At 66.4% G+C, this 12,083-nt stretch overlaps 1 protein-coding gene across 1 annotated transcript; it reads left to right on the forward strand.

Annotated features, from left to right (window-relative positions):
* The first annotated feature begins 1,164 nt into the window (after positions 1-1,164).
* AIRE (autoimmune regulator) lies at positions 1,165-11,607 on the forward strand. The gene is made up of 14 exons (XM_057545287.1): positions 1,165-1,417; positions 1,951-2,125; positions 2,367-2,522; positions 2,890-2,964; positions 3,520-3,633; positions 4,446-4,588; positions 4,760-4,840; positions 5,746-5,861; positions 6,919-7,018; positions 7,595-7,774; positions 8,450-8,571; positions 8,711-8,831; positions 10,173-10,241; positions 11,331-11,607. Exons 1-14 carry the CDS (start codon positions 1,268-1,270, stop codon positions 11,409-11,411), a joined length of 1,683 nt encoding a protein of 560 aa, XP_057401270.1. The 5' UTR covers positions 1,165-1,267; the 3' UTR covers positions 11,412-11,607.
* The last annotated feature ends 476 nt before the right edge of the window (positions 11,608-12,083 follow it).

Consider the following 12,083-nt stretch of genomic DNA (forward strand, 5'->3'; position numbering starts at 1 on the left):
CCTAGGTGCCCACTGGCGGGTGAGTGGCTAGAGGGGATGTGGTGCACACATACAGTGGAATAGTGCTCCGCCACGGAGAGGAACGGAATCGGGTCATTTGCAGGGATGTGGATGGACCTAGAGACGGTCATGCAGAGTGAAGTAAGTCAGAAAGAGAAAAACGAATATCGTGTATTAACTCATATATGTGGACTCTAGAAAAATGGTACAGATGAACCTGTGTTTGCAAAGTGGAAATAGAGACACAGAGAGAACAAACGTATGGACACCAAGGGGGGAAAGGGAGGGTGGGATGAATTGGGAGATTGGGACTGACATGTATATACTACTATGTATAAAATAGATAACTAATGAGAACCCACTGTATAGCACAGGGAACTCCACTTCGCTGTACGGTAGAAACTAACACAACATTGTAAAACAACTATAGCCCAATAATAAAAAAACAAACAAACAAAAAATGAGAGGAGTGAAGGTCAAAGAAGGAAAGCAACTTGCCCAGCATCACCAGCCTCCAGGCGATGCCCAGCTCTGAACCCACTGACATGCACTAGTCATACCCCAGGTCCTCCATCAGGCGGGTACCTCCTCCTACAGCCCCAGGCTTGGGACCCTGCACAGCTGCTGCGGCGGTGGCAGCGGTGCCCACTCCCCACCAGGGACTCTGCCCCCGCGCAGCCCCGTGGAGGCTTCCCGTGCTGCCTCGCCCAGCTGCTGGGGCACCTGGGCAGCCCCTGCTCGTGTCTGACACTGGGCCCCAGGTGAGGTGAACACACCTGTCCTGGCTTTTCCCCATTTGAACAGGGCCCTGTGGGATGCTGGCTGGAACCACATTTTGGGAATTGAGTCCAGAGGCTTCTTTAAAAAGGAGAGAAAAGCCAGCAGCGTGCTGGCGGGTGCACAAGGGGGCTGGCAGGTGGCTGGGACCATCTCGCACTCGGGTTACAGGGAAGTTTCCGTTCCTGCCCCTGAGGAAGCTCCCTGGGCCCTGATTGGCTCGGGCTGAGCGGCCTTTGCTCTCTCCCAGGAGAGCCCCGTATAATAGAAACCCGGGCCGTGAGCTCAGACCCGCGGAGGCCGGAGCAAGCGCCTGGGGCTCCCTCTTCCCGGGCCAGGTGTGCCCGCCCAGGTGCCCGGCGGCGCAGGGGGCGCGCCAGGGCCAGGACGCTGACACGGCCCAGACACCCCACAAGTCCGGCGGCACCCCGAGGCCGCGGGACCCCAGGCGGGGAAAGGGGGCCCCCAGCCCCGCGTCCCCGACCCCGCAATGGCGGGCGAGGCCCGGGCCGGTGGGGACACGGCGCTGCGCCGTCTCCTGAGGCTGCACCGCACGGAGATCGCCGTGGCCGTGGACAGCGCCTTCCCGCTGCTGCACGCGCTGGTCGACCACGACGTGGTCCCCGAGGACAGATTCCAGGTGGGCCCCAACCAGACCAGCAACCCAGCAACGCGCCCCAGCCTTCCCCACGCCCGCGCCCAGGAGCCGGCAAGGTCGCGGAAGACCCGCTCCAGAGGGACCCTCCCCAGCCCCGCCCCTCCCCACTCTCCCGCCGCCAAGCCCCTCCCCGCCCCCAAGCCCCAGCGCCAGGGGTAAGGTCCCTGCCGCTAACGCCTCAGCCTGCCCCACGCCCCACCCGCCAGCGGAGAGAATGGTCTCCAAGACGAGTTCCGGTGCCCCCCCGCACAGATCCCCAAAGCCCCCTCCCAGCCCTTCCCAAGCCTCCCTCCAAGTTGAGCACATTCCTCTAAGATGAATTCCAGGTGGCCCCCGCCTCACCCCAGCACCCCCCTGCCATCCCCACACCTGCCCCAAGCCAAGGGGATGGACACAGGTGCCCAAGTCTCCAGCGGCCTCCTCGGGGTCAGCATTTGCCCTCTGGTCCCGCAGTGGAGGTGGCAGGAAGGGGGGTACCTGGGAAAGGCAGGGCCCCCATTCCCACTTTGCTTCAGGAGACGCTGCGTCTGAAGGAGAAGCAGGGCTGCCCACAGGCCTTCCACGCGCTCCTCTCGTGGCTCCTGACCCAGGACACGGCTGTCATCCTGGACTTCTGGAGGGTTCTCTTCAAGGACTACAACCTGGAGAGATACACCCGGCTGCAGCCCATCCTGGACAGCTTCCCCAAAGGTGGGGGGCACGGGGGGCTGGGGTCCCGGCCGGCTCAGCCTCCCTCACTGGCTGGCGGCTGGAGTCATCCTCTGAGCCCCAGCTGGACTGTGCGAGGGGAGGCGCGGGGCTGTTTAGGGAGCCCCGGACATCACCTGGACCATCTTGGCTTCTAAGAGCAAAGAGCTGAGGCCTCACCTGCCTGAACGGGGCGTCAGTTCTGGGCTTGAAGCTCAGCCTCCGGCCCTGCACATGCCCGCAGATGTGGACCTCAGCCAGCCCCGGAAGGGGAGGAGGCCCCCGGCTGGCCCCAAGGCCACCGTGCTGCTGCCCAGGCCCCCCACCAAGAGGAAGGCCCTGGAGGAACCGAGGGCCACCCCGCCAGCAGCTCTGTCCCCGAGGGGCACCTCCAGCCCAGGTACCCAGCTTGAGGAGCCGGTGGGGTCACAGATCCCCTCACGGAGCCCTACACCCCCTGACCACACCCCCTCCCCGACCTGGTCCGGGAGCATCTGTCCCTCCTGCTTGGCCCAGAGCCAGCCTGGCAGAGGTCCCTCTGGGGACTTGGATGGACACCCTGTATGAGCCCCGCAGCCCTTGTTGACCCCCGGGCCCTGTGAGTAGGCAGGTGGGTGTACTTCCTTTCTCCTGATGTGGACACCAGAGCCTGGTAAAGCAAGAGGACGCACCAGAGTCCGGGAGGCCCCACCAGGCACTCTCCCACCTGCCCCCTGGCCTTGGCCCAGCAGCGGGAGGAGGGCCAGGCTGTCCCTGCTCCCCCACAGGCTCCCAAGCCAAGGCCAAGCCCTCCAAGAAGTCAGAGAGCAACGCAGAGCCACAGCGCCTCCCGCTGGGCAACGGTGAGCCAGGCCCCAGGTCTGGGGGTCAGGGGCCCGTCTTGGGAGCTGGGACCATGCTGGCCTGGGGTCACCCCACCTGTGCCCATCTGAGTGCCCCATCCTTCAGGGCCAGCTCCGACTCTGCTTCCTCCGGAGATATCCCCCCTGCCCCTTGGCCAGATGCAACCTGGGACCCGGAGACCTCCCATGGGCCCCTGGTGCCGGCCCGAGGGCAGGCCCTGGGGACCCTGCCTCCCTCCCAGCCCAGCGCAGGGCCACGTCCCAGCGTCTCTGTTCATTCCCGCCAGCTGGGTTCGGACGGCTCGTACACCACACACCAGACCACACCACATACGTGTACACACACACACACACACACACGCACTCCATGGCCCGTCTCTGCACTTACATGTGGGCTGTCTGTCTGTCTGTGGAGGGGCTGGACCCCCTCCCCGGCCTGCCCTGCGTGGAAAGAAGGAAGGATTCTGCTGCCCAGACACCCCTCACTCCCCACTGCCCATGCTCAGGAGCCGTCGTCCCAATAGATGACCCCCCATTTGGTGCTCCCTTCCCCAGGAATTCAGACCATGTCCGCTTCGGTCCAGAGAGCCATGGCCGTGTCATCTGGGGACGTCCCAGGAGCCCGCGGGGCCGTGGAGGGGATCCTCATCCAGCAGGTGTTTGAGGCAGGTAGACGGCGCTGGGGAGGGGCTGCCAGGGGATCCACGTCCCCGCTCAGCTCCCTGGCGGCTCCAGAGCGGCTGGGACGTGGACAAGGCAGCCCCCACTCCCTGCAGGCGGTCTGCCGTCTCTGGAGGGGATGGTCTGGGCACGGCTTGGGGCACCCTTGGACTCTAAGCTGGACAACCTGCGGCCCCGGCCCCGCCCGCCCCATCCTTGCATCTCCTCCTTCCTCCACTCCGTGTGCTGCACACGCTCTGGGGACGCCGAGGACCCTGGGAGCTGATGCGGGCTCCAGTCTCACCCACCAGGGATGGTCCCAAGGAGCCCTACAGCAGTTTCCTAGGGCTGTTATGATGAGTTGCCACAAACTGGGTGGCTTAAAGCAACAGAAACGCCAAAATCAAGGTGTGGGCGGGGCCAGGCTTGCTCCCTCAGAGGCTCTAGGGCAGAGTCTTCTCTGCTTCCTGCAGCTCATGGCAACCCCCATGCCCCGGCTTGTAGTCACATCACTCCAGCTCGTCGCCACAGAGCCTCCTCCCTGTGTCTCTCCGCGTCCTCTTCTCTTCGCGTAAGGATGCTGTCCTTAGACTTCGGTCCAGGGCAAGCCCATCTTAACATCTGCAAAGACCCTACTTGCACATAAGGCTGCATTCCGAGACTCCAAGCGGACGAGACTTTGTGAGACGTGCTTCCCCCAGCAGAGAATCCCTCCTGTGTCCAGGACCCTGGGCCCGGAGCTGACAGGGATGGGGTTTGTGGGGGAGGAACAGCAAGCTGTAGAGCCTCCCTGCCAGGCCCCCCGACCCGTCTCCTCCCAGGTGGCTCCAAGAAGTGCATCCAGGTTGGGGGGGAGTTTTACACTCCCAGCAAGTTTGAAGACCCCGGTGGGGGAAAGAACAAGACCCGAAGCGGCAGCCTGAAGACCCTGGTCCGAGCCAAGGGGACCCAGGCTCCTGCCCCTGTAAGCGCTGCTGGGATGGCCCCTGGGGAGGCCTGGCCCTCGGCCCCCTCCCCCAGCACCCGGGGCAGCAGCTTCACGTCACCTCCGGTGGGGAGCTCTGCTGGGGCTGGGGACTGCCCCTCCCGCCCAAATGCCTCCCCTGCTGGTGACCCTCTCTCTTCTCCCTGGCAGGGTGGAGGCGATTCGAGGGCAGGCCAGCCGGACAGGGCCCCGGGCCCCCCTGCCCTCCCCAGTGAGCCCCAGCTGCACCAGGTAACGCCCAGAGCATTCCAGGGTCCTGAGGGCGGAGCCTCCTGCCGATTTGCCACGTGTCCAGGGCAGTCACTCCAGGGACGGGAGGGCAGAGGTCTAAGCTTCTGTTCACAGGATGGAGCACCTTATTTTTCATAGTATTTTTTCCTGATAATACACAACTGTAAAAATTCACATAAGTTAGAGCAAGTGAGTCCTCCCAGGCTCTTAAAGCCACAGCATTTGGTCCAGCTGCCAGCTGTCCCACGCCTCACAGGTGGGCCCTTGGTGTGGCTGTGTCCCCTGCCAGCAGCCAGGAACCCAAGCACCACGTACGCCCTCGGGCTCCCAGCACCGTTTCTGCCATGGATCCGCCAGGCGCTGTGCTGGGCCCCCGGGAACCAAGAAATGAGGAGGACTCGTGCCTGCCCCCAGGAGCTCCTGGGCTGGTGGGGTCTGGGGGGGATTGCTACCATGAGTGCGCCCGTCACTGTGAGGGGCTGCCCAGCTCTGTAGTCCCCGGGGGGCTTCTGAAGGAAGTGGCGTCCAGGGGGGCACGGTGGGTGCCATCCAGGCGAGGGCGCAAGCAGGCCTCAGGCGGAGGGGACAGCGGGTGCCCAGGGCCCACGGGAACACCGCTGGGCCTGCCCCCCCGCCGCCCCGTGGGTGTGGGCGTGTGGTCTTGGGGCCGCCTGGAGCACAGGCACCCGCGAGGAACCAGCCTCCCTTAGGGACCGCTCTTCCCAAGAGGGGCGGCCCAGGAGGGGTTCGGGGCTAGAGCCTCAGAGGCGGAGGGGTCTTGGGGAGCCCTGGGGAGCAGGCAGCCAGGGCGGGGTTTCAGCAGGGGCAGGCGAGGGGAGTCTCTAGGGGAGGGCGCTGCCCCATCCCGGGTCTCCCAGACGCTGCGTGTCTCTCCCCTGTGTCAGAAGAACGAGGATGAGTGCGCGGCGTGCGGGGACGGCGGGGAGCTCCTCTGCTGCGACGGCTGCCCCCGCGCCTTCCACCTGGCCTGCCTGACCCCGCCGCTGCACCGGATCCCCAGGTGGGCCCGGCACTGGCACCCCGCCCGGCCTCGCAGCCTCCTCACTCGCCCGCCCTGAGTGGGAGGCCGCCCAGAAGTCTCTCCACGCCAGGGATGGGCAGTGAGGCCGGCCTGGGAGGGGGCCTTGGCTCAGGTCGCCGGGCGGTGGGGCTGCGCCCCAGGATCCTCCCACCCACCTCCCCGCGTGGCCACGCTGTCCCCCGAGCCTGGCCGGCAGGGCCCTGAGGCCCAAGGCAAGGAATGGCCATCCCGTCCCATCTCGCCCCATCTTCCCCCAGCCCAAACCGCCACAAGCAGCTGACCACCAGCACTAAGCAGTCTGACTCCAAGTTGGGCTGGGGAGCACAGAGGCCACAGAGCTGCCCCCCAAGGGCCGGGGGGTGCCCATCCTAGGTCCAGCGCAAGGCCCCCTGCCCTGGCCCCCCGGGAGAGCGCTGTCACTACCAGCAGCTTCCGCAGGTCGGGGCGACCTGGGTGCGGGGAGGAGCACCGGGTGGGCACTCTCGCCCCGACCCTGCCCCGCTCACCGCATGACCTTGACCGGGTCACATCTCTGAGCTAAAACAAGGGGCTCTGGCCGGGCCATCCCTCGTCTCCGCTCAATGCTGCCTGTCTTCCATTCTCTTCCTTCCTGCCCTTGACCGGCTCCTGTTCTACTGGGCACCGTCCCCCCGGGGAATCGAGGGAGGGTCCCAGGGATGTAACGACGCCAGCCTAGGGAGGCCCCGCCTGCAAGGCAGGGCCCGTGAGAGCCAGGCACAGGCACAGGCCGCTGCAGGTTTGCGGGTGTCGGGAATTCTTGGGGCTCATCTGAGAAGCACAAGGGGGACATGCCAGGCTGGCGAGGGCTGCCCCACTGGGGTAACTACCCCAGCATCCTGGGCTCTCCTGCTCACCGGCCGGCAGGCCCTTCCCCTGTGGCTCCGCCCATTCCCCTTAGTTTCCCCATGGGGAACGGAAAGGGTGACCTGGAGGAGCCCTCAGTGTTGCGGGCTTGGGAGTCTACCGTCCCCTCTGCCTCGCCCTGCATGTCTCTGGCCGGTGACAACGCGAGCAGCGGGACCTGGCGGTGCGCCAGCTGCCTCCAGGGAAGAGCCCAGTGGGACCTGCCCCGGGCTGAGGAGCCCCGGCCCCAGGAGCCGCCTGCAGAGACCCCGGTACACACGGGCCCACTCCCAGGCCCTCTGTCCGCCGGCTGCCTGCCTCCTGGCCACTCCTGTGGGTCGGGCCTGCCCCAGCCAGAGAGCCATGTGTCCCCCACCCTGGCCTGGCCCCATCAATTCCACTTTGGCCCGTGGGGCCACGGGGGCACAGGCCACCGGGAAGCGGCCCTTACAACGGCCCCGCTTCTCAGTACTCTGCTTTGGGGACCTTCGGCTCTGTCAGCCCAACACAGGGGACGCACTTCGACCACTGATAACATTCTCCAAAAATGTTTTAAGTGTTCTTTTACCGCAAAGTCACAACGGATACGATGCGTGCCCCAGCATACGCCGAGTGTGTACTCTGACAGCCCGTGAGGGCCACGGGGCCCCGCCTTTAGATGGGGAAAGGGTCAGGGAACTTGCTGGGACCACAGAGCCAGGAACCGCACCCGGGCCTTTCCCACCTCGTGTGGCGCTCCTCCCCCCGACACCAGCCCCCGGTTCCCGGGGCCCCAGCGGTCATTAACTCCTGGGTGGTGCTGGGCAAGTCCCCTGCAACACCTCTGAGAACTGACCCTCCGGTTCCAGGTCCTCCTGGCACTGAGGTCAGCGGGAGAGGAGGCGAGGGGACCGCCCAGGGAGCGCCCCGCTGGAATGGATGTTGCGGTCACCTACAAGCTGCTGGCCTCACCTCCTGCAGCCCCCCCGCTTGTGCTGGACCCCTCGGCCCTGCACCCCCTGCTGTGTGTGGGCCCTGAGGGGCAGCAGGTGAGCGGGGTGCTGGGGTCAGGGTGGCTGTCTTCAGGGAGCTCAGGGTCTACAGGGGCAGCCAGGCGAGCCTGAAACAGGACCGTGACAGGCGGGGGTAAGGAGGCAGGACTCAGATGGAGGTTAGGGGTGGGGGCCCGGGGGAGGGGGGCTGCCAGGAGCTGCCCGGCTGGCCAGGGGGAGGGCGGGTGGAGGAGGCTGGAGGGAGGCCCAGGGGCTCTTGGGGTTGCTAGATTACCCAGAACAAGGTGCGGGCTCTGCGGGGGAGGGTGAAGGGAAGGGGGCTGCTGGAGGGATTCCAGAGGACGCGACCGTTCTCTCATAGCTCTTGAAAGCCCCCTCACAAGGGCAGGACGATAAAGGGGGCAGAGTTCGCAGCCCCAGGTCTCCCAGCCCCTCCTGCCTCCTCTGGAGCGGACGCCCTTCTGGGTCCCCTTGACTAGCCCTGAAGGGGGTCCGGGTCCACCAAGGGGGACTGAGGCGGGGCACCCAGTTTCGCCAAGCTGCAGCCCAAAGGTGCTGGGGCGCCCTTGACCTCTCCAGGCCTGGATCCCGAAACCTCGGACTTGCCCCCCCCACCCCGTGCGCCCCTCCCAGCCGTTCAAGCCCCGGTGGGGTCCCGGGGCCGTGCGCCCCTCCCCGGCCCCCGGTCACCCCGCCGTGGTCCGTCTGCAGGGCCCGGCGCCCGGCGCGAGGTGCGGGGTGTGTGGGGACGGCGCGGACGTGCTTCGGTGCTCACACTGCGCCGCCGCCTTCCACTGGCGCTGCCACTACCCTGCCGGCGCTGCCCGGCCCGGGTGAGTGCAGGGCCGGGACCGGGGGGGGGGGGGGGTGTAGGCCTGGCGCCCCCCAACGGCTTTAAGATTCCGGTGTCCAGAGGGCACTCCCAGCCCTGCCCCAGCCCCGGCAGCCTGCAGCCTCTCCTCCGCTTGCCAGGGCCACCCTGCGCTGCAGATCCTGCTCCGGAGACCCCGCCCCGGCCCCCGGGGAGGGGGCGCCCGCCGCGAGTCCCACCCCGAGCCCCGCCCGCCCGGCTCCCGGGACCCCCAAGCTCATCGCCAAAGCCGCCGCCGCCGGCCCTGGGGCGCAGGTGAGGGGCGACGCCGCGGGGCTGGGGGTGGGGAAGCACATCTCCAGGGGAGGCCCCGGGCGCCAGCTTCGCGGGTGTGCCCCAAACCTCCTGACCGCGTGTTCATTCTGTACATACGGTATATTTGTTTAAATCGACTCCCGTCTGATAACTTAAATCTGCCGAAAAAGGCAACCCTCCCAAGCCACAGTGGCTATGAAGCCGCCGGTTGGTTGCAGGCCCAGAGCCCCCCTAACCCCGCAGCTGCCCTGGCCCCTTCCGCAGCCCCTGGAGTGCCCCGTGCAGGGAGCGCCGGCCTCGGGGTGAGGCGGGGCGGGGGAGAGTGGGAGGAGGCGCCGCACCGGGGGTGAGCACGTGCGGCTCCGCCCGTGTCATCTCGCCTCCGGTCCGCCCGCAGCCTCGGGCCCTGGGACCTCGGGGAGGAGCGACCAGCCTCGCGGAACCTTCACTTCCCAGGGCTCCCTCAGAGCCGGCGGGCCGGGGGGGGGGGTCCTGTGTGTCTCCTGCTCAGAGGCCTGCAGAAGGTGGCCCTCCTGCCCCTCCTGCCCACATCCCTGCCCCTGAAGAATCCTCGGGGGCCCAGGGTGGTGATGTCCTGCCCCCGTCCACGGTCCATCCTACCTCCCAGTCCCGCCTCGCAATCCCCTGCACACACAGTGGGTGACAGGGCACCCCAGGCACTGGGCACAAGAGGGCTCACACCTACTGGCGTTCCGCTCCTTCTGGAAGCCTCGCTCCTCATCCCCACCCCTCTGCACTGTGCGTGCCAAGCCCTCACCCAGGGCTGGTGGCGTCAAGGGCTGGAGGAGGTGCCGAGATTGGGCTGATTTCAGCTACAAACTGGGCGATTGCATATGGCTCCACTTAGCATGGCCTCGCTCCTCCTAGCCTGCGAGCCAGCGGGAGTGTGCCACGTCCCCGGCTCTGGCCCTCGCCCCTCAGGGGCACGGTTGGCCCCGCAGGCTTGTTGGGTGGCTGAAGGGCTGGCGTGGGAGCAGGCTCTTTCCTGTCTGGGCCTCACGTTTCCCATCGGTGACTGGGTCCCTTCCAGCTGGTCCTTGCCCCAGAGGGGTGGCAGGGACCTGGGCGGGCAGCCCCGAGCTCGCCTGCGCCCCCTCGCCTCCGGAGCTGGACATTAGAATTCAGTTCCCAGGGTCCCGCCTGGAGGAGCGCGCAGCACCCCACTGCCCTGGCACGGACACCGCCCTAACCCCTGCTGCTGCCTCTGTAGGGAGCCCTGCTTCCGTGGGGATGAGCCCGGCAGGGCTGCGGAAGTTGGGTTGACCTCCTCCCGTTTCTGGGTTCCAGGCGGGGGACGATTCTGCTGCTCACGAGCCGGTTCTGCACAGGGATGACCTGGAGTCCCTCCTGAGTGAGGTAACGCGTCACCTGGCTGGGGCTGCACCTGCCCCCCCTCTGCCTCCGCCTCCACGGCCTCTGGAGCAGCCGGCTCCCAGGCCACGGGAGCAGCTGGAGACCCCTGTTCTGGGCACACTGGACACCACAGGCCCGCGTCACCCCAGACGGCGCTGGGCCCTCCACGCACCAACGAGCCAGAGCGGGCCCCGAGCTGCTCCCCTTTCTAGCTGCCCTGGAGGTCCCGGGGGCCTGGACCCTGGAGAGCTGGCGGCTGCAGGAACCGGCACCAGGGCCACTGAAGCCTGATGCGGAGGCCGTGACTCTCCTCAGGGGTCGGGGTGGGAGCTAGGCACTCTGGGACCACGCCCCCTCGCAGATCCCTCCCTCCCCCTCCTCAACCCAGGCCCCTCCACCCGACGATGAACAGCTAGAATCACGGGGAAGAAAAGGTGGCTTTTAGAAAAGGTTAAAGTCCTCCAGCCACCCCCAGACCCCGGTGGCTAGTACGTGTCCTCAGGGGCCTGGCGTGGCACAGTGGGGATCCCAGCTGACCACGGGGGCCCTGCCTTGGGTGCTGGGCCAAGCACGGGCAGGTCCCAGACACTGAAGCTGTCTTTAGAGGCCCCAAGAAGGCCAGGGGTGACCCGAGGTGCCAATATAGGTGGGCAGAGTGGGGCACAAGCCCCTGTGGAGCAGGTCACCCCCGTTCTGTTGGAATATCAGGCATTCCCACGGCTCCCCCAGTCCCGCTGGAGCGCCAGGCCCTGCGCAGAGCTGGGCAGAGTGAGGGAAGGAGCTGGCCCTGCCGAGACACGCGGGAAGAGGCCACCAGTTGGCAGAACAGCTGTGGTGGCTGTGCCTGGGCTTACGGGAAGCTCGGAGGAGCGTGGGATGAGGCGTGCCCCCTGACCGACATCCGGTGGGGCCTCGGGCCTGTTTCCGCACCTTTGAATAGGAGGGCTGGGTTGGATGGCGCCTTCCCATCACGATGTTTATGACTCAGGTGGCCCCGGAGGCCAGGGCAGGCCGGATGTGGGCCCGGCAGGCACACCTGTCCCCTGAGGTTCTGGCCAGGGCCCAAGCCCCGCTCTCTGCTCTGTCCTGCAGCACTCCTTTGACGGCATCCTGCAGTGGGCCATCCAGAGCATGTCCCGCCCGGTGGCCGAGGCGCCCACCTTCCCCTCCTGATCCAGGACCCCAGCCTTCAGGCGGCATGGGAGGAGGAGGGGAGGCACCGGAGGACGCTGCCAGAGCCGGAGCAGACCTCATACGCACGGCCACTGGCTTGGAAAGGGACCGAGGGGGAAGTTAGGACCAGGAACTGAGATGTTCCGAGTGCCGTCAACAGTCAGCTTGTCAGCAGCCATGCCTGTGGCGGCACAAAGCCGTCGTGTGTGCTGAAATTAAAGTCACTTCTGTGGGTTCGACATGCTCTCCAGTACAGTGTGCTTGTTTCGGGGGTGGGGGTCTGTTGCCCTGTGTTTCTGGTGCCCGTCGTGTAGGCCGATTTGGCTGTAACGGGAAGAGAATGCTGTGAGCAGAATCCCTCTGGTCCATCCTCTGCTGGAGCCCCCAGGGCCTTGCCCCGCCCCCAGCACAGCCCCTGCCCCGCGTGGTCTGGTCCCGCCCACCTCTGCCCACCCCCCACGTGCTCCTACCTCCTCTGCCTCGCAGGGCCAAGCTCATCCCCACCCCAGGGCCTTTGCACGGGCTGCCCCCTCTGCTCGGAGTTCCCCTGCCTCGGTGCTTCGCGCGTCTGTTTTCTCACCTGTGAGATCTCAGTTCCTCATTCATTCATTCAGAGTCATTTATTCGGGAAACCTTTACTGTGGCTCTTCTATACGCTGAGCATTAGGGGTC

Source organism: Balaenoptera acutorostrata, chromosome 4 (genome assembly GCF_949987535.1).
Source record: "Balaenoptera acutorostrata chromosome 4, mBalAcu1.1, whole genome shotgun sequence".
NCBI classification, from domain to species: Eukaryota; Metazoa; Chordata; class Mammalia; order Artiodactyla; family Balaenopteridae; genus Balaenoptera; species Balaenoptera acutorostrata.

Excerpts from the sequence above, each read along its gene's own strand:
- AIRE (XM_057545287.1), top strand. The coding sequence starts at position 1,268 with ATGGCGGGCGAGGCCCGGGCCGGTGGGGACACGGCGCTGCGCCGTCTC. Across the intron at positions 4,841-5,745 it reads GTGAGCCCCAGCTGCACCAG|AAGAACGAGGATGAGTGCGC; the intron begins GTAACGCCCAGA and ends CCCCTGTGTCAG. Across the intron at positions 7,019-7,594 it reads AGCCGCCTGCAGAGACCCCG|GTCCTCCTGGCACTGAGGTC; the intron begins GTACACACGGGC and ends CTCCGGTTCCAG.